Below are 26,075 nucleotides of genomic sequence, written 5' to 3' on the forward strand. Positions count from 1 at the left end.
TCCATAAGTTCTCTCTCTTATATATAAACATAACACATGATCAATAGCAGAGCACTGAGCTACCAACTGCTGCATCCACACATTAATTCAACAGTCTGTTGGCTCTTGTGCAGAATAACTAAACATATGTCCCACAAACTACATATTGTTCTGCAATAAAGATAAAAAAAACATTTCACAGATGGTGAAATTATCCCAGATGTGTATGAAAGATTTAATCCGAATATGGCAATATGAATAATTCCTAATTTGGCTAGGGCACCTGCTAGAGGGTTCAAACCAGTAAATGGTACTAAGATCCAACCAACTTACCTCTTTAGAGTGGAGTGACGACAGACTCCCATTGGGCAATGCACCATGGGAGCTTCCTGCTGGCGAATTGGGCCCCGAATCTGGATTACTGCTACAAACTCCAGTCTCAACTGCAACAGATCATTCATGAAAGCCTGAATCTTTTATCAAGGCACTCGAAAAGATCTTAACATGAAGTATCAAACATTTTTGGGGTATCTTTCGTTGTTGTTGTTGTTGTTGTTGTTGTTGTTGTTTAATGCCGAAATCAGCAATATCCCAGCTTAATGACGGCAGTCTGTAATTAATCAAGTCTGGACCAGACAATCCAATGATTGATATCATGAGTATCGATCTACATAATTGGGATACAATGACATGCATCATTCAAGTCAGCGAGCCTGACCACCTGATCCCATTAGTCGCCTCTTATGACAAGCATAGTCACCTCTTTCGACAAGCATGGGTTGCTGAAGACCTATTCTATCCCGGATCTTCACTGGTATTAGGGGGGTGTCAACATTCCATACTTTGTACGAGTAAGTCTTGTTAACTTAACCAAGGGTGGAGCTTGTGTTTATAGTGGGGTCCCTAATTAGTAAATCCAAATTTGCCCGACAATTATCTCAAGTCTTTTCTTCAGAAGTGAGTGAGTATGGTTTTACGCTGCTTTAAGCAATATTCCAGGAATATCACAGCGGGGGACACCAGAAATGGGCTTCACACATTGCACACATGTCGGGAATCAAACCCGGGTCTTCGGCGTTCTTCAGAAGTGAGTGAGCGAGTGATTTCAGTTTCATGGCGCATAACCTGGATCGTCCTGGATAAATACTTTAGTGGTCAGTTAGATGTATGACTCCCGTCACTGCATCAGTGAGTGAGTGAGTGAGTGAGTGAAAGCATAAAGTCCCAATTATTGAGGTCAAGCCATATTGAATGGTTGTCCTCAAGGGGGAAGGGATTTAAACATGACAGAAAGTCCATTCGACATTCACCACACCGGAAACCCCCAAAGCATGGGCTTGGTTCTGACATACCAAGGACCTAAATCTGTGCAAATATGGGATTCCAACTTATGATCAGCTGATTCTGGCACTGCTAAGGGAGGCAACTCTAAACGGAAAAGCTGCAACTTAGCCAACTTGGCCATCTTCCACTATCTTTAAGTGTGGGGAAGTGAGATACCAGGTTCTACATTCCAACACAGACATGTTGGAATACGGAGACGACTGTAAGGGTCAGCGATACATACAGGCGACAATATAAATGATCAATAGAAAAGATCACCAACTTGTAGAGGAGACAACAATAATATCTGGACAGATTCATCTGGAACTTAATGAAGTTAAACGTTACTGCGCTTCTAAAGTGGCACGCATGCACTGCCGATTGGATAGTGCCAGCCAACTGAGATACCATGCTGCAGTTTAACACTCAGACACAGTATACTGAATCCAAGACAACCAGTCCGTGTTTTATCACCCTAATGAAGAGAGTGAAACAGGGTAACAAACACTATCTTTTAACATCTTTTGGTTCGATGTGGTCGGGGATCGAACCACCGACCTTCCGCTCTCCGGGCAGCTCTCTCCACTTCACCACGGAGGCTGTCCTCATACAACATGAGATGATCAAATTTACCACAGCACAAATGGCTGACAGCATCAAGGAGGGTGGAGGGGGAAGTCCATCATAGTAAATAATTCAAAACCACAGCAGTCGCCTTGATCTCATTGCCTGATAACTATGTCAAGCCGACCCCTGCCCAAGCCGCTGTGCACTCATCACATTTCACACCATTGAGAAGATATTTATAAAGTTCACACAAAATCTCTCATAAATTTTAAGTGTGTTGACTGTGGTGGGGGGGGATGGCTACAGTATAATTAAGAGAAGAATGTCAGAATATAGGGCACAGCTTTGCTCTTGAAGGTCACAGGACACAGTGTGCGTGCTTGCGTGCATGCAACTTGGTGTGTTTGTGTGTGTAACTCTCTCTCTCAAAGTGTGCGAGAGTGTGTGACAGTGTAAACCAATGTGTGACAGTATGTGTGAAAATGTGAGTATCTGTGTTGGCATGTGAGAATGTGAGTATCTGTTGGCATGTGAGAATGTGAGCATGTAAGAATGTGTGTCAATATGTGTCAGCATGTGAGAATGTGAGTGTCAGCATGTGAGAATGTGTGTCAATGTGAGTGTCAGCATGTGAGAATGTGAGTCAATGTGAGTGTAAGCATGTGAGAATGTGTGTCAATGTGAGTGTCAGCATGTGAAAGTGTCAGAGAGTGTGGGAGTGTGTGAGAATGTGCGACAATGTGAGTGTGTCATTTGAGAATATGTGTCAAAGTGAGAGTGTGTGCCAATGTGTGGGAGTGTGTGCCAATGTGTGAGAGTGTGTGCCAATGTGAGTGTGTCATTTGAGAATATGTCAAAGTGAGTGTGTGTGCCAATGTGTGAGAGTGTGTGTGCCAATGTGTGGGAGTGTAATCCAATGTGTGAGAGTGTGTGTGTCAATGTGTGAATTAGTTATAAGTTAGTTGTGTATGTGTTTAAGTAATGCACTTCAGTGTTTATGGTGCTTCAGGATGGTGCTTCCGGATGGCTCTACTTCTACATTATGTAGTGATATCAAATTCCTCAGCTATTATCACATTTCTGCCAGCTCGATCTAATAGTCTCTTGATAAAGAGACTAAAGGCTAAAGGTCACTGACACATGCGAAGTGAGTTGACACTGTAGTCAGCAATATTACAGCTTATCATGGCTGTCTGGAAATATTAACGTACAGAGCTCATTTAACCAGCAGTTGATACCATGAGGAACAATCTGTCCTGGAATCCCATTGAGAAAGTTGCCTTAGATTCAGGGAATATGTTCTGTCCTGGAATCCCATGGAGAGAGTTGCATGAGATTCAGGGAACTGATTCTGCCCTGGAATCCCATGGAGAGAGTTGCCTTAGATTCAGGGAACTTATTCTGCCCTGGAATCCCATGGAGAGAGTTGCATGAGGTTCAGGGAACCTGTTCTGTCCTGGAATCCCATGGAGAGAGTTGCCTTAGATTCAGGGATCTTATTCTGTCCTGGAATCCCATGGAGAAAGTTGCCTCAGATTCAGGGAACTTATTCTGCTCTGGAATCCCATGGTGAGAGTTACCTTAGATTCAGGGAACTTATTCTGCCCTGGAATCCCATTGAGAGAGTTGCCTTAGATTCAGGGAACACTTTTCTGCCTGGAAACCCATGGAGAGAGTTGCATGAGGTTCAGGGAATCCATTCTGCCCTGGAATCCCATGGAGAGAGTTGCATGAGGTTCAGAGAACCTGTTCTGCCCTGAAATCCCATGGAGAGAGTTGCCTTAGATTCAGGGAACTTATTCTGCCCTGGAATCCCATGGAGAGAGTTGCCTGAGATTCAGGGAACCTGTTCTGCCCTGCTGGAATCCCATGGAGAGAGTTGCCTGACATTCAGGGAACCTGTTCTGCCCTGGAATCCCATGGAGAGAGTTGCCTTAGATTCAGGGAACCTGTTCTGCCCTGCTGGAATCCCATGGAGAGAATTGCCTTAGATTCAGGGAACCTGTTCTGCCCTGGAATCCCATGGAGAGAGTTGCCTGAGATTCAGGGAACTTATTCTGCCCTGGAATCCCATGGAGAGAGTTGCCTTAGATTCAGGAAACCTGTTCTGCCCTGTTGGAATCCCATGGAGAGAATTGCCTTAGATTCAGGGAACCTGTTCTGCCCTGCTGGAATCCCATGGAGAGAGTTGCCTTAGATTCAGGGAACCTGTTCTGCCCTGCTGGAATCCCATGGAGAGAGTTGCCTTAGATTCAGGGAACCTGTTCTGCCCTGGAATCCCATAGAGAGAGTTGCCTTAGATTCAGGGAACCTGTTCTGCCCTGGAATCCCATGGAGAGAGTTGCCTTAGATTCAGGGAACTTATTCTGCCCTGGAATCCCATGGAGAGAGATGCCTTAGATTCAGGGAACCTGTTCTGCCCTGGAATCCCATGGAGAGAGTTGCCTTAGATTCATGGAACTTATTCTGCCCTGGAATCCCACGGAGAGAGTTGCATGAGGTTTAGGGAACCCATCTGCCCCGGAATAAGAGTATTGTTGACAGGACAATAAGGAGTTTAATGCTGTTTAAGGTAACTCTGTAAGTAGATCACAGCCAGACATCACCTTCAATCTTCTCGAATTGCACCAACACAGGGCATCAAACTCGTGTCATCTACAAGTTAACACACTAATCACCTGGCTAACACCTACCGGATATGCTAGAGTAAGTGAGTGAGTTCAAATTTTTAATGTCGCATCAGCATTATTTCAGCCATAAAGCAATGAGAACCAAGTTTTTATAATACAAACATGTCACAAATACAAGCTGCCCACCCTTGAAGGTGCAAAGAAGTAATTTAATCTCAATTTCATAAATATGGAAACATCTTTCAAGTCCTTTGAAGAGGGAACCCACGAGGGCAATCAGTTACTTTCCATGAAGATGTACTGCTGAAATGACCTGCTACTTTCATTCTTCAGATAAAAATTTCTCATTCTCAAAATAACATCTACCTTGCCAAACATTTTCAGTTTTGGAATACCATTCACGAATCTTCTATTAACTCGCATTTTTTTCAATTCTTTCAGCGATTAACTTCCCAGAACCAACTCATGTATAAGTACAATATATCTGGTAACATACACACACAGTGAGAGTAATAGGATGTAAACTCTGCATAGTGCAGATTACGTTTTTCCTGGTATGAAATTCCTCGATTCACCTGGCAAACATCCAAATTCCACATGTTGCAATGCTTTTAGATACCAGCTTGAAAATAAGCCAAATATGTTTTTTGTTTAAACATAAATCATATTATCCACAACATATCTCACTTATAGCATCTCAAATGGGTGAGGAAAAATTCTAGTTCACCCTACTGATCCCGTGAGCAATAACTCACGCCCTGACATAGGTAAACGGTAAAAGAAATGTTAGTCTCGAAGTCTAATTCATGCAAAAAACAAATGTCACACTTCAATCCAACCTCTAACTGCTGTTATTTATGTTTGTTATTTCCAAATTGCCAATGGCTGTGTATGTTAATGTAAACAATTTGCAATCAATCATTCGCCATGCGGACAAACTCTTGGGAAGGGTGGTTAGCTGGGTTTCAAGGTCAAGGTCACAAGGGTAATTGAACAGGCAGGTCACATGACTGTGTCACATGATCAGGTCACATGACCAGTTAACTGGATGTTATTTTCTTTTCTTAGAGTTACCTCCCTTGAATTACCACCATTAAAACATACAAGACTTTGACATGATAGTGTTATAACTACTCGTGAAGTCAGTAGAAACATGGTTTAAGAATAATACATCTTCGCATGGTAAATAAGGATTAAGAGAGCAATTAGTACCGCATTATGAATCAAAGCTATATAACATAACAACTGACCAGAGACCGTACAGGTACATACTTGATAGAGGAGTTTTACGCTTAAGTTGTAATGGTCCTTTGTCCCGTCTCCGAACTAGAGGACTGTGGGTAATTATGCGACGTGTTTCCAATTTCTGCTTCAAAGCCGAGCGCACTTTAAGAATATTTGGCTCAGATGCTGAAATCGACAAATGGGTAATACTTATGTAATGTCTGCAGGCAGCAGCTGTCTGAAAGAAAGACATTGACTAATACAGTACAAATATACAAAACATGAAAGCCCTTTCACTGAAACACTCTTTTCACAGGTCCGTACTTTCAAGGGTTTCAATCTCATAGATTTTTCTGTTGGTACAAGTAGCACGTCAACCTTCAGAGAACATAAAACAAATTATACTTTCAACAATGCACTATTTCAATCAATCCAAGTTTACAAACATTTTAGTTTTTATTTACATCCTAACATACACTATTGAATCCTAGTAAAAAAATATATGTGACAGACCATGAGATAAGGGACCTTATGGGTGAAAAATCACATTTTGACTTCTTATTTTATTATAAAACTACGGTATCTTAGGACCGAAAAATACAATTCATAAGCTTCAATTCAATTTATGGCATCAAACATTTGGACATTTTCTGTGAAGTCCCATTTTCAGGCTTAAAACTGTTTATGTAATGATAGCAGTGTTTAGATATGTCTGTTTAATTGAAAGCAGACATGTATGCTGAAATGATTTGAAGTTGTTGGTTGGTTGGTTGGTTTGTTGTTTAACGCCGCACTCAGCAATATTCCAGCTATATGACGGCGGTCTGTAAATAATCGAGTCTGGACCAGACAATCCAGTGATTGATATCATGAGCATTGATCCACGCAATTGGGATAAGATGACATGCATCAACCAAGTCAGCAAGCCTGACCACCCGATCATGTTAGTTGCCTTTTACGACAAGCATAGTCACCTTTTACAGCAAGCATGGGTTGCTGAAGACCTATTCTACCACAGAATCTTCACGGGTCTGATTTGAAGTAATGTTAATATTACATTATGAACAAATGAGAGAAAACAAGATATTTTTGTATAGTTCGCACACATGGCCATTTATATGGAAGTAAGTTGACGTCAAATGTCTTTATGACGTCACAGGACAATTGTATCCTAGCACCCATAAGGTCCCTTTCTCCTGGCTCGTCACAAACATTGGCGTTCTTCTGAACAAGGCCTAATAACATTGGTAACTACATCCCTGCGAAGATACAGCCTTGAATATTCATTTGTTTTATATGCAGAGTGAGTGAGTATGGTTTTACGCCGCTTTTAGCAATATTTCAGCAATATCACGGCGGGGGACACCAGAAATGGGCTTCACACATTGTACCCATGTCGGGAATCGAACCCGGGTCTTCAGCGTGACGAGCGAACGCTTTAACCACTAGGCTACCCGACCGCCCCTTTATATGCAGAAAACAAGTAATGGCAATAAAGATATCAACTGCCATTAGACATATCATATCATCAAATACAAAAGCACAACTGTTTTCCATTAAAGAATAAGAAGATGACCTCGAAATATTACACTTCTGTAAATGTGATTATTTTTTCACTGGTATAAGAATATTTCTGTCACAATACATCTTGATAAGCACAGGCATTGCATAGGAGAATAGTCATTATCAACGTGTCTTGAAAAGCAAAGGTCTTCCCACCAAATTTTGAATTTTCAGCCTTTTTCATTTCAAAATAAATACTTTCTGACATCTAGTTAAGATCAGTATTAAGCAATGCAACTGAAATGCCACAGGTTAATGGCAATACTTAACTTTGACAAGGATGTACTATGGAGGAAAATACCAAGCCAAAAGGAGAAAGGTCACTTCTTGTAATTGAAGTATTCTAGAAGAACGACAGGAGTATCATAGAAACCACGACAAAGATATACAGCCATGTGAAGGATTTGGTATTTTACATTTCAAGTATAGAAGTGACATTTAGAAACAGATCGTGTATTAGCAATGAGAGTTAGAAGACTGACTTAGAGGAAAGTGATCATTATAGTTCTCTCAAGGAATGATTAGCTCCTATTATAGTACCCTAACAAAATAACATTGATCAGGAAGGAAATCATCACCAATGGACAGGTCCATGCCCACGCAATGAGAGATATACTACTCAAATGAAATTAAAGATCACCCAGTTCTTTAATATTGCCAGTTAATATGAAAGAATTGGGTGGTTCTTAACTTATTTGGAGTAGTATATTTTAGATCAATCAGAATAGTAGCTTTGAGAAATGGCCAAGTTAACATCCATGTCTCCTCAAATCATTTGAAATATTCATTTACACACTATTCCTAAACACCTCAAATAATCAACCCTTCATAAAGTTGGCCTGTTTCCATTTGTTCAATTCGAACACCTGACATTGCAACTAGATAGAAACACTGCATTGTCTGGAAGCATTAAAGTAAATATATCAACATCACAAGAATTATACACACGACACAGCCACCCACTCTTGTGGGGCCTCTTTCGTTTCATCCACTTTGATACTAGCCAGTTGCTAACGGCAACGATTCATTTTGTTTCTTCATTCTCTTGACTACAAGCATGGAAATGCTATAAATACTCGGTGAAACAAAACACAGCCCATCCATCTGGCCTTTGAGTCAAACAAGAGGAAAACAGGAGAAAATAGACGTTTCAAAAATATCTTGGCTTAATTAACCATTCCTGGCAGAGTATCAGAGGAGGCACGAGAGTTCTATGTTATAAGAAAGTACTTCTCAAAGATGGCTATCACCGAATGAAATAGGCAGATTTGAATCTGACGGTTATATACATTTTTTAATCAGTGTGCTTATCTACAAAACTTAAGTACGTTCACCCGAAAAATATATTGTCGTAATTTTGAAATGAATTGGGTTTGATTCAGGCACAATTACAATGGAAGAAAGGTCATGAAAGTTTTATTCCATCACTGCTTAAAGGATCACATGACCATGATAATGAGATAAAACAAGCAACTCATTTAGAAGTCAGTAAGACATTTTTTTAATTATCAGATATCATTTGACTCAACATATAAGAATGTCAAGTTTAAAAATGTATACAAATACTTGGGATTTGTTCTCATTTGATTTCGAAATTAAACTATTAGTTTGTTAAAAGCAAAATGAGCTGAATGTTTTCTTTAGTTAATCAATTTAATTATTCAGATGCACATAAAGGGCTGATATGATAGCAAACCCTGATGTAGAAATGAACATTAAAAGCCACAAATGAAAAATAATAATAATTATTTCATAAATAATTTCATTCATTTGACCAAAAATAAGTTCTCTTTCATTTTGAAGAAAACCATTAATCTTTGGAAAATATTCTTACTTTAAAAAATGGTTGACATTTACTCAAAATGAACTCAGAAAACATGCCTTTAATGAAAACTGCTATCTAAAAATATCTTTAAAAAATGAAAATTTGCATGATGTAAAGAACTGAAATTAGCTACAGCTTGGACCACAAGACAGTAACACAAAACAGTGTGTGCTTTCCATGGACAAAACAAAGTTTTTACAACTAAAAGCATTCAAAGATCGGTCAACAAGTGTAGGACATGTTTTAGGTAGCAATCTAAATTAATTTAATTTTTTTCAAAAGAAATATTCCGAAAAACGAAACACATTCAGGGCTTCAGATAACATCACTGACCACTGTAAACCCCAATGACCACCATTTCTGGCCAGCGTAGATCCTTCACCCAATGTTTCTGATCTCTCAAAAATCATTTCACGTGAAGTGGTCACATGGCCCTTATATATTCAAATCAATCTGAGACCGTGTCAATCTCTGTACGAAGCCTATTGGTCTGAATATGACCTTGGCGTTGGAGTTTATACAATATTGAAAAATAACTAAAACTTTCAGAATGATTCATAGTCCCCAAATGCAGCTGATCTCGTACTGTGTGCGAAATAGCTGCCTGCCAGTTTGTCTGTGGCTAGCAAAATTTCAGTCAGACTTCAGATTCTGAAATGTCCCCAGCCCGACTAGCTAATGAAATTTGAATGGTAATTTTTTTTAATGCAAACCTCTTATAAAGATCAAAATAAAAAAGTTCTCCTGCTTCTCTGATCACCATAAAATCAAAAATCAAATTAATACCCTAAACAAAACGCGACAACAAGTTGCGAGATCAAAGATACCCCCTTCATAAAATTGGACTTGTGATTTGCAATTTGTTTTGACAAAATTGATACCTTTACAGAATCAAATATCTGGGAAAATAAACTGTCGCACATTTAAGCTAGTGAAATTTGAAACTGACCAGCAACCTTTAAGGCCAGTTTGTCTTAAAATATGGATGGCCAGGTGGGCTACTTCACACACTGACCTCATACCATTTCAGAGTGAGTGAGTATGGTTTTACGCCACTTTTAGCAATATTCCAGCAATATCACGGCGGGTCACCAATGGGCTTCACACATTGTACCCATGTCGGGAATCGAACCCGGTCTTTGGCGTGACAAGCAAACGCTTTAACCACTAGGCTACCCGACCGCCTCTTGAAACAGTATGAATGAGAATACAAAACAAATATAAAACGTCATCAAGATAACCTTACTGTATCCTTATGTCCATTGTTTGAAATAGGATTAAATGTTTAACAGTGACCCAGCGGACATGCACATATATCGATGATGGGACCAGATTAACACAACATTAAGTTATTAGCATGCACACATCGAAGGTCAGGTTACACACAGGCCATACAACGGGTAAAAACAAAGGCAGCCTGCTCAATGCTATTTCACAAGACAAGCGGGGGAGACACCAGATTCGTCCTTAACCATATGCCTGCATCACAGTAAATGTGTGGGAGTCTCAATCAATATTTCATGAACGAACCTAACAGAGCTCGAACATCGCCTTTCTTGCTACCTATCCATTCTACAGACACTTCCACCAAAAAATACGTCCATCTCTCTCTTTTTACAATAATCTTTGTCAGGGACCCATACAAATAAAGTATAGCCCTGTTAATTTGCCCCGAGCATTGCATCTCTTGCCTCCTATCTGTTCTAGGACACTTCAACCCAAATATATGTCCATCTCTCTCTTTTTACAATAATCTTTGTCAGGAATCCTATACAACAAATACGAATAAGATGAAGCAGTGTTAATTTGGACAGTCTGTTCCCAGTAAAAACATGTGGATTAACGACTAACACATTTTCCTTTCTGAATATGTAAAATTTACCCGATTAACTGAAAAAGGTTATAGATGGATCAATGTTTGCAATCTTGAAAATAGATTTGGCGTATCCCCATCATGTGGTTTCAAGTATCTACGAAAAGACATGAGGAAATATACGGACACATCTTCAGGACGGTGAACATCAATCTTCTAAACAATATCATTTGTCTGAACATTAGAACTGAAACCATACACTAACTCTTTACTAAAATATGTGTTGCAATACACTGTTCACAGAGCATATGAACACTATTTCAGAATAAAAATGTGTAAATTCAGATTTGGATAAAACGGTGAAAAAATATATTTGTTCTTATTTCTAAACATTTATTGATGCCAAATGTTTGTGTTATTCTAAGATAACACCATAACACGATTAGCCTGAATAACAGTGAGTGAGTATGGTTTTACGCCGCTTTTAGCAATATTCCAGCTATATTAGGGACACCACAAATGGGCTTCACACATTGAACGCAGGTCGGGAATTGAACCCGGGTCTTCGGAGTGATGAGCGAACGCTTTAACCACTAGGCTACCCGACCACCCCTGCCTGAATAACAGACTTCGGACAAGATCCGATGTTGATGTTGAATAACATCACGAATCCCTGAGGCTCAGTGACTCATATTCTGCTTTAATCAATAAAGGACGTTCTTACTTTGTCCCGGAAGAGAATTTGCTCAAAACCATTTGATATTTCCACTGATATTCTTTTACAATATTTTAATAAACTTTTGGCAGAGTATGTTTTTATAGAATTATGTTTGATATTTTGACAGTAAATTGTGTCACATTTTTTCCCTTTATCTTCCAGCGATGCTTTCAAGTCAGAAAATTGAGCAGGCTGCCAAATTTGCATGTGAGATTCTATATTTGCACATTCATCCAAAGAAAATCCAACAAAAATTAAACACAAAAATCAACCATTCCAACTCAAAAGTGACACGTTCCAATTCATTCCGTATCTAAATCTAGACAACAACATCCCACTTACCAGTTTTTCGTAAAGGGAAGTCATCATCATATTTTCCCAGCATTCCAGGTGGGTATGGAGGGGACAGGTTACTCTGTGGGGGGGAACTCTGTTCCAGGGACCCCTGGTTTGGTACCCTGTCAAACAAAGTTGCTTGTTAGTTGTCTGGATTAACGAGTGAGTGAGTGAATGAGTGAGTATGGTTTTATTCCGTCTTTAGCAATATTCCAGCCATATCACGGCAGATGACACCAGAAATTAGCTTCATACAATGTACCCATGTGGGAAATCAAACCCAGGTCTTCAGCATGACAAGCGAACGCTTTAACCACTAGACTATCCCACAGCCCCTTGGATGAAGGATAACTGAGTTGCTTGGAGGAAGCACATGGTAAGACTTAAGGTGAGGCGAAATGGGGTTCAAAGTCGTGTCTAAGATTTTTGCACTTATATAGCGACATACATGCACGTGGGTAGTAGTCAGGACTGATGCCGATTTTATAGTGCTAGCCCACTGAGGTACCATGCCACAGGTTGACGACCCCCTCAGACACAGTGTGCTGACTCTCAGCCAACCAGTCCTTATTTTAGCCCCTTAATCCTGAGCGCCATGCAGGGTAACAACAAGTACCATCTTTTAACGTCTTTTGGTATGACAAGGCCAGGGTTCAAACCACAGAACTTCCACTCCCTGAGCGGACACTCCACAAACAATATGAATACATGTAGATCATCATCACCATCATCATCATCATCATCATGCTGCGGTCTTGGTGATTAATATAACTAGAGTCTGCTACTCAAAATAATTTTCATTGTTCAATGATGCTACAAGTTTCACCCCCAAGATGCAAGGACCAAGCCAGCTGAGGGGTAGGGGGGGAGGAACATAACTCATATATTGTACAGTTTCTTGTATACTTCATGTTCATATCATGGTTCGTACAATAAGCTAGGTGTGGCAGGCATGGTGCCGGCGGGACAGCATATCAAATTAACACTGGGTTCTTGGCTGCTGCTTCTACAGCGGCAATCCAAATCTTCCTGCCTGCTGTTTCCAAGGGAGGGAGTACAAAGATCCCATTCCTATACCTGTCTGGTATGCCACGGCGGCCACGGCGGCCACGGCGAAGGGCTACAACTATGCTGCTCATGCATACTGTACCATCGGCGCCATCCACACTGCACCCTATTTTCATTCACAATCCTTTTTGTCTCATTTATTACATTATATTGCTGGTAAACTTTACAGCATACCTACATACAAAATCACTATAAAGGTCTGCATATAATACAATGACATCACGGAGAGTGGGAGAAAAGCCAAAAGAGACAATGTTGTCTACATTATCTAACTTCATGATCCCACAAGCCTCAGTATGATGCTGAACCCCAAATCAACAGATCCCAGCTGTCAAGCACTGGGCCTACTGGGCCTCCAAATGCAGTTCTGGCCTCCGGGATTTGTGACAGACCTGGAGTGAGTGAGTGAGTATGGTTTTACGCCGCTTTTAGCAATATCACGGCGGGGGACACCAGAAATGGGCTTCACACATTGTACCCATGTCGGGAATTGAACCCGGGTCTTCGGCGTGACGAGCTAACGCTTTAACCACTAGGCTACCCGACCGCCCAGACAGACCTGGAAGGTGAGTGAGTGGGTATAATTTTACGCTGCTTTTCGCATGTTCAAGCAATATCCCGGCAGGGGACACCAGACACGCATGTGAGGAATCGAAACTTGGAAGAAGACCTACCATGGGTGTCTGAACTGTGGTGGAGAGCCTGTGGTCAGTTCTCGGACGGCAGCTTCACGCTGCTTCTTGGTCAGGACAAATTCATGAAGCTTCTGCTTGACTTCAGTGGACGCAACGGCACCTGAAATACCAAACAATCAAATCTGTAATCAACTCTGGAAGTTGGGAATAGCATTCCTCTTTTTTCATCTCACCTTAAGCATCTTGTTTGCTTGTTTGTTGTTTAACACCAAACAATATTCCAGCTAAATTATGGTGGTCTGTAAATTACTGCCTGGATCAGACCATCCAGTGATCGATATTTTGAACAACAATCCACGCCATCAGGGCACGATGGCACGCAATGAACGAAGACACGGGGCCTGACTACCTGATCCATTTGGTCGTTGGTAGGGCTGGGACGAGTCCAAATTTACTACCCAGGTACCTGACCCCTTATTACCCGACCCTACCCGGGTACCCACTGCAAGTTTCAAGAGTTGGGAACAAAATGTCTGCTTGGTAATTGTTTTACCGCAGCTAGAACTATTTAGCGACATGTATCAAACAATCAGATCATGCGTTCACTGAAGTTTACTGAAGCTTTATCTTTACTCAAACATAATCAAGTCAAAAGGAATGTGTGCATCGTTAAAAAGAAATGTGAACATTAGCGACTTGTAGTGTAACCACTGAGCTATAGTGAGTTTTTGTCATTAAACAATATATTGCGTGACTAACCACGACCCGAGTAACCGAGTTACCCGTCCCATCCCTAGTCATTGGTTATGATGAACATAGGTTGGTGGGGACCTTTTTTAATCCAGAATCCCCACAGGGATGAGGTGAGGTGAGGTGAAGTGGAGTTTAAAGTTATTCAAGATTATTGCACCTATAGAGCATCGTGCACGCATATGTGTATGTGTGGCTGCTTGTACTAGCACTTATGCTGTTATCATAGTGCTAACCCACTGACATACCATGCTGCAGTTTGACATGAATACCCCACTCAGACCACTCCGAGCCAACCAGTCATTGTTTTAGCCTCTTTATGCCAGGCAGGGCAACAACAAGTACCATCTTTAAATGTCTTTAGGTATGATGCGATCGGGGATCGAACCCTGGACCTTTTGCTTTCCAGGCCGATGCTCTACTAGACCACAGAGGCAGTTGGTAAGCCTCATGGCAAGCCATCAAACAGCCAACATTCAGCCAAGGGAGACAACTCACTTTCTTCGGTCTTCTTCTTGTTCTTGATCTGCTCCAGCCGCTCCTTCTCCAAGAGTTCCTTCTCGATGCGCTGCTGCTGCTCCAGCTTCTTCTGCTGCTGCTGCTCAAAGTAACCCTGACACAATAACGACCCGTGAAAGCAGCTCCCCACCTGCTCTCACCCCCGGCGCCAGATTTAATGGTACACCCCTCTAGCCACCTTGTCTCTCAAGGCAGGGGACTAGCGCCAAATTGGCACAATTTGGACAAAAACTTTTGTATTACTGGAATTATCTTGGGGGAATGTCCGCCTTGATTTTATTATTGTGTAGTACCCCTTTTGCCACTTTGTCTCTCAAGACGGGACCAGCGCCAAAATGGCATTTTTTAAACCAAATTTTTGTATCATTACTTGTCATACTCTCATTTGAATTATCTTGGGGGAATGTTTTCCTTGATTTTATGATTGTGTAAAGGATTGTAAATGAAAACAGAAAATCAATAAATAATTACATTTTGTCAACTCTGCTGTACAGTGTTTTATTTGTTTTACTTGAAACAGGTAGACACACTGTCTAGTATTGAAGTTGCACATAACGTTCAAAACATTCTTTCAGCATTGACTTCCCACAGCTGTGGACCTGTCGTGAAGCATGGTGGTTAAAGAGTTCACTTGTCACATCGAAAGCCCAGATTCAATTCCCAACATGGGTACAATGTGTTAAGTCCAATTCTGGTGTACCCCAGAAAATTGCTAAAAGTGGCGTAAAACTATACTCACTCCCAAAATACCATCTTTTAACATCTTAATGATGCAACCTGGGATCGTACCCCGGACCTTCCTGTCTCCGGGAGGACGCTCTACCACTAGACCACATAGGGGGTCGCTAAGCATCGAGGAAAGCCTCGAGAAAAGCCCTGTGGTGAGCCTGAAGGAAAGCCTCATGGTGAGCCTGAAGGAAAGCCTCGTGGTAAGCCTCAAGGAAAGCCTTTGTGGTAAGCCTCAAGAAAAGCCTCATAGTAAGCCTCGTGGAAAAGCCAAAAGAAAAGCCTTGTAAGACTCATGGTAAGACTCAAGAAAAACCTTGTGGTAAGCCTTGTGGTAAACCTTGTGGACACTCCACCACTAGACCACGGAGGCGGTCGAAAAGACAGATGACATCATACACATATGTAAACTAAATCACAATAAGTCCGAGAAATTAATATTCCACTTTTTTACCCAATTTCCTGCTAGACAAAACATCACCTATCATTAGAGACAAAACAACAATATGCAAGGCTCACTCCTGCCAATTTAATCCTATTATCAACTATTTATGATTCAACTCTTATGTAAGTCAAGTATGACACATTCTCCCCATATATTTACATAACCAGACAAATAAGGATGTCATTCTTTCTGCACGGAAATTACAGTCTCTTCCAAGAATCTGGCTGATAATAGTGTACTAAAATAACCCCAAGGTCGTGAAGTGCATTGCTGGTGTACCGACTAGCCTAGGACCAACACAATCAAATGTAATCTTTTTAATAGTAGTGAGGACTGTCACAGCGTACAGGACCTTATTGATTGATTGAGTGAGTGAGTATGGTTTTACGCCAATGTTAGCAATATTCCAGCAATATCAAGCTGAGGCCACAAGAAATAGGCCACACACATGTGAATCGAACTCAGGTCCTCACCAGACAGGCGAACACTTTAACTACTAGGCTACCCGACCACCCCCGAAAAAGCATGATGAGGTAACATAGTTTTGTTTCAAATGAAATTTCATCAGTCTCTTTAAAAAAAAAAAAAAAGGTCGTCCTGAAATCATTGACCTTGTGAAGCATGAGTGAGAGAGTTGGGTTTAACGCCGTCTGAACAGTATTCCAGTTATATCACAGCGAGTCTGCTTAATGTGGGAGAAAGTCCTAAAGTCTAATTTGATGAAGCCAACGAGTACAGGTATAGTGCAAGTTCTGCTGAAGAAGCAAAATTGGGATAAAACTCAAAAGAGAAGCTATTATTCACATGAATCCAAAATACCAGTATGGACGGTTTCTGAATTTAGAATTAACTAAGGAAAGGACACCCAACTGTACAGCAGAAATAACTTTCTGTTTGTTTTCATGAATTGATGACTTAAAAAAGGAAAAATATACCAAAGACATAAATTATAAACCCCACTAAATCTGACGGACCAGCGGGAACAGCAACTGTGTAATATGCTTAGCACATTCAAATTAAGCTTTCTCCTTTATCATGAATGAATGTGTATAAACAATTTTATTTTTTTAAAACATTTCAAAATAATTTATGACATGGTCAAGAAAACTGCAATGACACATTGATATCTGTGAGAATGCTCAAAGTTATTTTTAAGATATTGATCTTAAATTTTCGGGATTAAATAAAATAAAAACTTTTAGGATTTTGTAAAAAATATACCAAGGTGCAGTGCAGTCATATCAACATCAAAACAGGTCACCAGAGGGCAGTACAACATTGATTTGTTTCGTTACAAAAAAAAGGCAATCAATTTTATACAGCCCCAGTATCAACAAGAATCAGCAACAAATTGACTGAAAACAATTCTGTAAATATTATCTGGTAAATAAAACAACTAACCAAGATTGTCATGAATAGCATCATAGCTGTTATCATAGATGAAGAATGCAAACATATATTAATAAGATAAGTTCTCCAACCTTGCACCAACGCAGGAAAGTACTGCAAAATGAACCCTCATTTCTTGAATTCCGACTTCGTTACCCGATCAGAAAACACCTAAATAATTCATCCTAACCAGTGAAAGGTTGCTAATGTATGACTATCTCTCACATTCTCAAATTGTCCATGACGTGTCAATCAATACCTCCAGCGACAACATCCAACACCTTCAATAATATCTCAATGAATCAAAAAAAATGTTTCAAACATGGCAAATACTTCGATCTCTCACAAATCTAAACAGGTTCAATCTAACGCTTAAACATTGCATGTGGGTGACATTTTCAAAAGAGGAATCTTGAACCACATACAGAATCAAAATATCCCAAGCAACTCAAATTTTTTGAAAAGATCAAATAGATGATACAGAATATATGAGGCATTTTTTCAATGAATCATATTCTAAATTTAGACAGAAATGACAGAAATAGAGCGAAATGGGCATCAAAACAGCTCGATTTCCTTAAATAACCCACAAATCTCACTAAGGAAAGCCATTACCTGGAGGTATCAGTGCATGATTAACCCCCATAGCCAACTGAAATAGTCCTCCAGAAATAGCTGATGTTGAGGAAATCAATGTAAGATATTTTAAGCCAAGATATCTACCATCATAAGGAATGGCAGACGGATCAAAAGGGCACTGATCTGCACAGACTGAGCAAACTAGAAGGCATCGTGTGTACAATTGTCTAGGCGCCATAATTAGTTCCCAATGACAATTTGAAATCAAAGATGGATCTATTTTCTGTGATTTTGAATCATAATTGATGCTTCAATATCATGAAATTGCATTCCCTATGACAACATGTTGAGGGTTTAATCCATTTATTTTGTATATTTTATTAAATTTCATCGCTTTTATTAAACATTAACATTTTTTTACTATTTTATTAACATGTTATGAAACATTTTTATGAAACTGTTTCATATGGTACTAGTTCTTAGATATGTGAGTGAATGAGTGAGTATGGTTTTACGCCGCTTTTAGCAATATTCCAGCAATATCATGGCGGGGGACACCAGAAATGGGCTTCACACATTGTACCCATGTCAGGAATCAAACCCGGGTCTTCGGCATGATGAGCGAACGCTTTAACCACTAGGCTACCCGACCGCCCCCTTAGATATGTAGTGCCATGGCATGTAATGGTATAAAAGTAAACTCAGATGTGGGCAGCTAACTTGATGCATGATCAAAATACCAACAAATCTGCTCGCATAGACTCAAGCTTGTGACATTGTCGGTTTGCAAACAAAATATCAGAGTCATAAAACATAAAAGTCCTAATCTTATCCTCATAGATAACCTCCGAACTTACACACACAAAATCTTTCCAGGACTGAGATTTTCATGTTTCCTCTTATCACACAGGAAACAACATGTTACGAGGGAAACAACATCTGCAACCTTATAGAGAAACAACCCGTAACAACATCATGACATCCCAACTGGCGCCAGCACAACATGAAACAAGCCACGTCTCCCTCTTCCAGAGACCTCAAGTGCTGCAGAAGAACTTTACTCATAATGCCACGAACTTTGTCTCCTGACAGATTATAACCCTCATTTCCTGGCAGTAAATTCAAATTATCAATAAAATATTCACTCATGTTGAAACAAACCTTCTAAAAATACCAACTCAAGATAAGCGCCGTTGGCCAAGAGAAAGAATATCCTGCTAAAAGCTGGAGGACAATACCACCAGATAGAACACTGAACCATGATGTAACAGAGGATATGGGCTTGTATATACATTCATCATCATCATCATCATCATCATCATCATGTCATCAAGGTCACATTGGCTTGGCTGAAGATGGGGGATAAGATATACAAACAACATCACAAGGGTACAAAATACAAAGATGGAGAGAAAACACTGACCATTTTATCCAGTCAATCAACCTGAATCCGAGGGTCCTACAGAATTGAGAACTGAAAAGCTTAGAGGCCCAGAGGATAGAAAAGAAGAACATGGTAGAGTGCCAAGCAGCCACGAAGATACAAACATGGGGATATACAGACAGACAGATGGACCAACAGAAGTAAACAGAAGCAGAACTAGCTAACCCACCTTGATAAGTTGGTGGACTTGTTTCTGGTGTTCCTGTTCAAGGTGCTGCCTCTGTAGCTGCAATGACCAATGACCTGGAGTAATCTACGGGAGGACAAAGCGATGCCACTAGGAAAATGCATTCAAATAAAACACCATCAACACCATCATCACCATCAACAGCATCATCAACCTTAACAGCATTATCAACCTTAACAGCATCATCAACCTTAACAGCATCATCAACCTTAACAGCATCATCAACCTTAACAGTATCATCAACCTTAACAGCATTATCAACCTTAACAGCATCATCAACCTTAACAGCATCATCAACCTTAACAGTATCATCAACCTTAACAGCATCATCAACCTTAACAGCATTATCAACCTTAACAGTATCATCAACCTTAACAGTATCATCAACCTTAACAGTATCATCAACCTTAACAGCATCATCACCATCAACTTATAGTTCTTGAAACCACACTTTCTACAGAGGGTTTTTCCAGTAGGGAATGAAAGATATTATACTGGAAAATTCTATGGCCTCTTTATGATCTTGCGTGTGCAAGTGATTCCACTAGGTCTTAAACAATTTTGTTTTCCAGCTAACCTCTCCTGTAAAACTAGACGGTAACTAAGCTCTTGTGTCATTCTGTGCCTCAACTAAGCTCTTGTGTCATTCTGTGCTTAAACTAACCTCTTGTGTCATTCTGTGCCTCAACTAAGCTCTTGTGTCATTCTGTGCCTCAACTAAGCTCTTGTGTCATTCTGTGCCTCAACTAACCTCTTGTGTCATTCTGTGCCTCAACTAAGCTTTTGTGTCATTCTGTGCCTCAACTAACCTCTTGTGTCATTCTGTGGCTCAACTAAGCTCTTGTGTCATTCTGTGCCTCAACTAAGCTTTTGTGTCATTCTGTGCCTTGTGTTTAACTAAGCTCTCATCATTCTGTGCCTCAACTAAGCTCTTGTGTCATTCTGTGCTTTAACTAACCTCTGGTGTCATTCTGTGCCTCGTGTGTCATTCTGTGCTTAAACTAAGCTCTCATCATTCTGTGCCTCAAATAAGCTCTTGTGTCATTCTATGCCTCAAATAAGCTCTTGTGCCATTCTGCGCTTCATCAAAGCTCTAGTCACTTTAAACTCCACTCAGATCTTAATCACGACTTATAGAGATTATTAGCCGAGTATGTTTTCGTATAGTAAATATATATTATTGGGAACAGGACTTGTATTATGTAAACCTTTGGAAAGGATAATACATACTTTTATTCGTAATATTTGATATTACATCAAGGTAATGATCTCTTTATCATATAATGTTCACGTCATATTATAATCAAAGTGTAAGACTTATTAAACCACACAGAAATACAAATGAAATGATGAATAAACTGCCCAAATTAAATAAGAGTGACTTGCAACAATGTTGCTTTACAGCTGGTAACCATGAACAAAACTTTGGGAAACTATATGCAAAGACTTTCACCAAGTATGCATTGGAATGACGACTAGACCTTACGAAAGTAGTTCCTGCTAGTTGACCTAGTTTGGATATCTATCGGATTGAGATACAAAGTTTATCAGAGTGGTGTATCGTATCAATACAACTGTTTCATATGATAAACAACATCTTAATCTTCTTACTATGGGTTCAATAGCTTCCCAGTGCTGTCTTGTAATCCATGACCGACAGTAACCAGTCAACCATACTCCTGGTTCAGTCTCACTCTCACAATCCCATTCAGAGTCTCACGTCACACGTTAAAGTCTAAACTACGACCTGACTAAGCCCTCAATCACACACATCCAAAACATACAGGGGGCATATTGTTAATCTCTCAATCATAGCAGGTGCTTGGGCTGTTAGGGAGGTGATGCAGGGGTAGGGGTTGGTGGGGGCTTGATGCCCCACTCAGTACTATTCCAGCTATATGATGGTGGCCTGTACATGATTAGTATTATGAGTGAGTGAGTGAGTGAGTGAGTGAGAGTGAGGGAGCGAGGTGAGTGAAATTGGTTAAACACTGCTTTGGACAGTATTCCAGTTATATCACAGCATTTCAGCTTAATGTGGGGGGAAAACCGGAAGTGATGCAGGTCTTAGATCTTTACCACTTTGGTGAAACCCACTAGCACAGGTATGGTGCTGACAGACCTAGAAATACAATCCGGGTAGAACCCACAACCATAGGTTTCTGACGTGCCCTAGAGATTCAACTCTGCACAGCGAATTGTAGCACCTTAGACAACTGGGCCACTGGGCCCCCCTGTAAAGATGGATAACATCTGGCAGGCAAGAGAAGACGAATCCTGGATAAACCAGTCCGGCCAGGGAGATGGCTTGTCCAGGATTCGTCCTTGTCTATCCTCATGAACTGTCAGTCTCCGTCTTTACTCTTTGCATGCAGTGTTGTTAGTGATATTAAGAATAGCTAGTGAAAAGTTAGAACAAGTTCATTTTGTTACTCAATCATTCCACACTATGTATTCAAACTTAAAGTGCAAGATTATTACTGAATCTAAATATTCTCATTAGCATTGTTTGTTTGTTTGTTCGTGTCTTTGTTTAACACCGCACTCAGCAATATTCCAGCTACATGACAGCGTTCTGTAAATAATTGAGTCCGGACCAGCCAATGTGGGACAACATCATGAGCATCAATCATCGCAGTTGGGATACGATGACATGCATCAACCAAGTCAGCGAGCCTGACCACCCGATCCCATTAGTCGCCTCTCATGACAAGCATAGTCACCTTTTACAGCAAGCATGGGTTGCTGAAGACCTATTCTAACCCAGATCTTCACGGGTCCTCATTAGCATTGAGTGTGGGAGAACATATAAGTTGATGATGAAGGGAGTCGCCATTAGCAACAAGGAAAACCCAAAGAATGTTAACAGAACACAAGATTTATGCAGTAGGAAGCTACAATACTATCATAGAGATGAGACAGGCCTATTACCATCAAAGATCAAGGCTTCACCAAAACCTGCCAACAGTTTGGGCACTCCTACTCACGATCTGTTAATACAACCATGACAACCTGCCCTTGTCATATACCACAGGCCAACTGATGAGATACGTAACATGCCTACTTATAGAGACAGACTTACTGAACCACATCATTCCCAACTCAACCACCAACATCCTTCAACAAGACAGGTGTCTAAACAGGTGTTTAAACAGGTATCGTTGTACACCTGAGGGCAATTCAAACAGGATGGGATGCTTGGCTTAACATCCAATGGCTTCAAAGTTTGTAATTTTAAGTTAATGTTTTCAACACTGAGTGATATGTTAACTCTGAGGTCATAAAAAATGATCTTGGGTACTATAGGTGTAAGGTTTGCCCTAACTTCTCTTGAAGCGGATGATATGAACTACTCAAAAGTTAAAGAAGATCCGATTGTTTCATATGATGATAGTTAATCTAGTCAAGGCCATGCTAGGAATAACGCTTCCATAAAACAATCTTAGCACTAAGATGATCGTATCTCCCATTCTTTTACATAGAGTCTTTTCCACAAAACAATCTTAGCACTAAGATGATCGTAACTCCAATACTTATACGTAGAGACTGTTCCATAAAGCAATCTTAGCACTAAGACGATTGTAACTCCCATACTTATACGTAGAGTCTGTTCCACAAAGCAATCTTAGCACTAAGACGATTGTAACTCCCATACTTTAACACAGACTAATGATAATCATAGAGCTACGATTGCTTTGTGGAAAGAGGGGAAGGTAAGCTGAGTATTTGCATAAAATACCATAAATCGCCATTAACCAATTAACTCTCAAGTTCTTGTGTACAAATTTGTATGAAAATGTCCAAAACCAAATGGTGTAAGTACCAAAAATAGCCATTTTGTTTGCGTGCCTATATTTCTTCACAGATCTCTATTTGCTGATCGACTGCATCATCACATTGACTAAGATACTCATAGCCCTACTACGATGATTAAGCCTACATAAAAGTATGGGACTTAGAGCTAAGAGCGCTTTGTGGAATGGGCTCCTGTAGATCTAGTGAGCCTCAGAGCTCCATTCCATAAAACCATCTTAGCGCTATGATGATAAAGCCAACGTTAAAGTATGGGAGTTACGATCACCATAGCGCTAAGATCACCTTGTGGAATGGGCCCCTGGAGTTCTAGTGACCCATAGGGACCCGTTCCACAAAGCGATCTTAGCGCTATGATGATAAAGCCAATGTTAAAGTATGGGAGTTACGATCACCATAGCGCTAAGATCACCTTGTGGAACGGGCCCCTGGAGTTCTAGTGACCCAAAGCGACCCGTTCCACAAAGCGATCTTAGCGCTATGATGATAAAGCCAATGTTAAAGTATGGGAGTTACGATCACCTTAGCGCTAAGATCGCCTTGTGGAACGGGCCCCTGGAGCTCTAGTGACCCATAGGGACCCGTTCCACAAAGCGATCTTAGCGCTATGATGATAAAGCCAATGTTAAAGTATGGGAGTTACGATCACCTTAGCCCTAAGATCACTTTATGGAACGGACCCAGGAAGGCAATGATGAAGACTACTGGCTACGCTGGTGAAAGAGGACACCCACCTTGATGTGTTCATGGAGCTGCTTCTCGTGTTCCTGTTCCAGCTGTTGTCGCTGCTGCTCATACTGCTGCAGGAGAAACTGGTGTTGTAGCTGCTGCTGCTGTTTGATGTTGGCAATCTCTCTCTGGAGGTGCTGGTCCTGGTACAGCTCCGGAGGACCACGGAACTGCCGTCGCGCTAACTCCGGCGAAGCCAGCGGGGACGTCTGAGTCAGATCTATTGGAGGTAAACAAAGGTGCTATAATTTGTGTAATTAACACATTTTGGTTGTACCTTCTGAAGGTAAAGACATTATACAACAAGGACTTTCCTAAGGTTATGGATAAGGAACAGTACATAGTGGTTTCAGATTAAGAATATTTGCAAAATAATAACTTCGGCACAATGTGGTTTAAAGTGCAAAGTTTCAGACACTGCAGACAAGCAGGCCATACCCTAAACTCATTTGACATTCAGTCAGGTGAGCTAAAAATCTAACATTGCCAGACTAATAGAGCAAGCAAAGGTCAACTTAAAGGTCATAATTCGCATTGCAAAATAACACAGGATATGTGTTCACATGCACATACACACACTACATAATTGATACACAAAAAACTTGTATACAAAAACTTTCTTGAAGTGAAGGTAAGGGTCCAAAGGTAAAGTAATGGAACTGGATCCGCTATCTTCGTGCTTATCATAAAATGGTGCTGACAGGCCGAGGACTGCATTAGAGTGAGTGAGTGAGTTTGGTTTAACACCACTTTAAACAGTATTCAATTAACATCATGGCGTGTCAGCTTAATGTGGGAGGAAAGCCCTCCAATGCAGGTCTCAGACGTTTACCACCTCTATGAAACCAACGAACACGGTATGGTGCTGACAAACCTAGAAACATAATGAGGGCAAACGAGGGCTTGAACGCACAATCACAGCATGTCAGCTTAATGTCGGAGGAAAGCCCGAAGTGATACAGGTCTTCATTACCACTTTGGTGAAACCCACTAGCACAGGTATGGTGCTGACAAACCTAGAAACATTATCAGGGAAGAAAAAGGATTCGTACCTATGAAAAAGGTTCCGGGCATGCCCAAGGGACACAACTCTGCACAGCGAACTACAGCAACTTTGACTACTGAGCCACCTGTGCCCCTGAGGTGCGAACCAATGTCTAAGCACCCATCACAGATACAGGTTGTAATTGAGTTACACAAGTTTATTCTAAGAGTATAGGAGTAATGACGGTGTGAGTGTTAAGACCATTTTGTGGATATGGGCCTATCAATGCTAAGTCTGGGTTTCATGCCCTGCAGGATAAGATGGGATAACGATTGTCTGTTTTCTGTGAGTTGTGAGAAAAGACCTTCTGTCGAGGAAGGAAGAAGAAATGAACTTAAGAACGTCAACCTTGGAAACTACATCTGTAAATAGTAGGTATTCCCTTGATAGACTCTCTAAACTGTCCTAATGTTAAGCAGTGTTCGCCTTCCAGAATACTGCACTTATACTGAGCAAATAAAGTTGGGGATCATGAATATTTTTTTTGGGGGGGGGAGATTTTTGTAAGTGAAGACTGAGTGAACAATTTCATATTTCACATATAAAAATATTTCAGGGAATATTTGTTCAGGATATATAGAAACACGCATGCACAATTGCGCATGTGTACACGCGTGCGTGTGGCACCGACCGTAAGCTCACCCACTGAAGTGCCACGCCAATTTTGCACCAGACAGGGAAACAACAAGTACCATCTTTTAACATGGCTGGGTATCGAACCACCGACCTTTCGCCTCCAAGCTGATGCTGTATCAACTCAACAATGGA

At 40.6% G+C, this 26,075-nt stretch overlaps 1 protein-coding gene across 12 annotated transcripts in view; it reads right to left on the reverse strand.

Annotated features, from left to right (window-relative positions):
• Positions 1-26,075, reverse strand: part of LOC139464912 (histone deacetylase 4-like) — a 155,497-nt gene that overhangs the window by 34,486 nt on the left and 94,936 nt on the right. For 6 of the 12 annotated variants that reach the window (XM_071246508.1, XM_071246503.1, XM_071246513.1 and 3 more), the window contains 7 exons: positions 24,268-24,482; positions 19,703-19,786; positions 14,930-15,044; positions 13,721-13,841; positions 11,985-12,100; positions 5,772-5,909; positions 313-422 (listed from right to left, as the gene is read on the reverse strand). In XM_071246508.1, coding sequence (XP_071102609.1) covers positions 313-422; positions 5,772-5,909; positions 11,985-12,100; positions 13,721-13,841; positions 14,930-15,044; positions 19,703-19,786; positions 24,268-24,482 — 899 coding nt within the window. The remainder of the gene's footprint in view (positions 1-312; positions 423-5,771; positions 5,910-11,984; positions 12,101-13,720; positions 13,842-14,929; positions 15,045-19,702; positions 19,787-24,267; positions 24,483-26,075) is intronic. The other 6 variants (XM_071246507.1, XM_071246505.1, XM_071246504.1 and 3 more) reach the window with 6 other exon arrangements.

Source organism: Haliotis cracherodii, unplaced genomic scaffold (assembly GCF_022045235.1).
Source record: "Haliotis cracherodii isolate W230 unplaced genomic scaffold, xgHalCrac1.p SCAF_17, whole genome shotgun sequence".
Taxonomy (NCBI): domain Eukaryota; kingdom Metazoa; phylum Mollusca; class Gastropoda; order Lepetellida; family Haliotidae; genus Haliotis; species Haliotis cracherodii.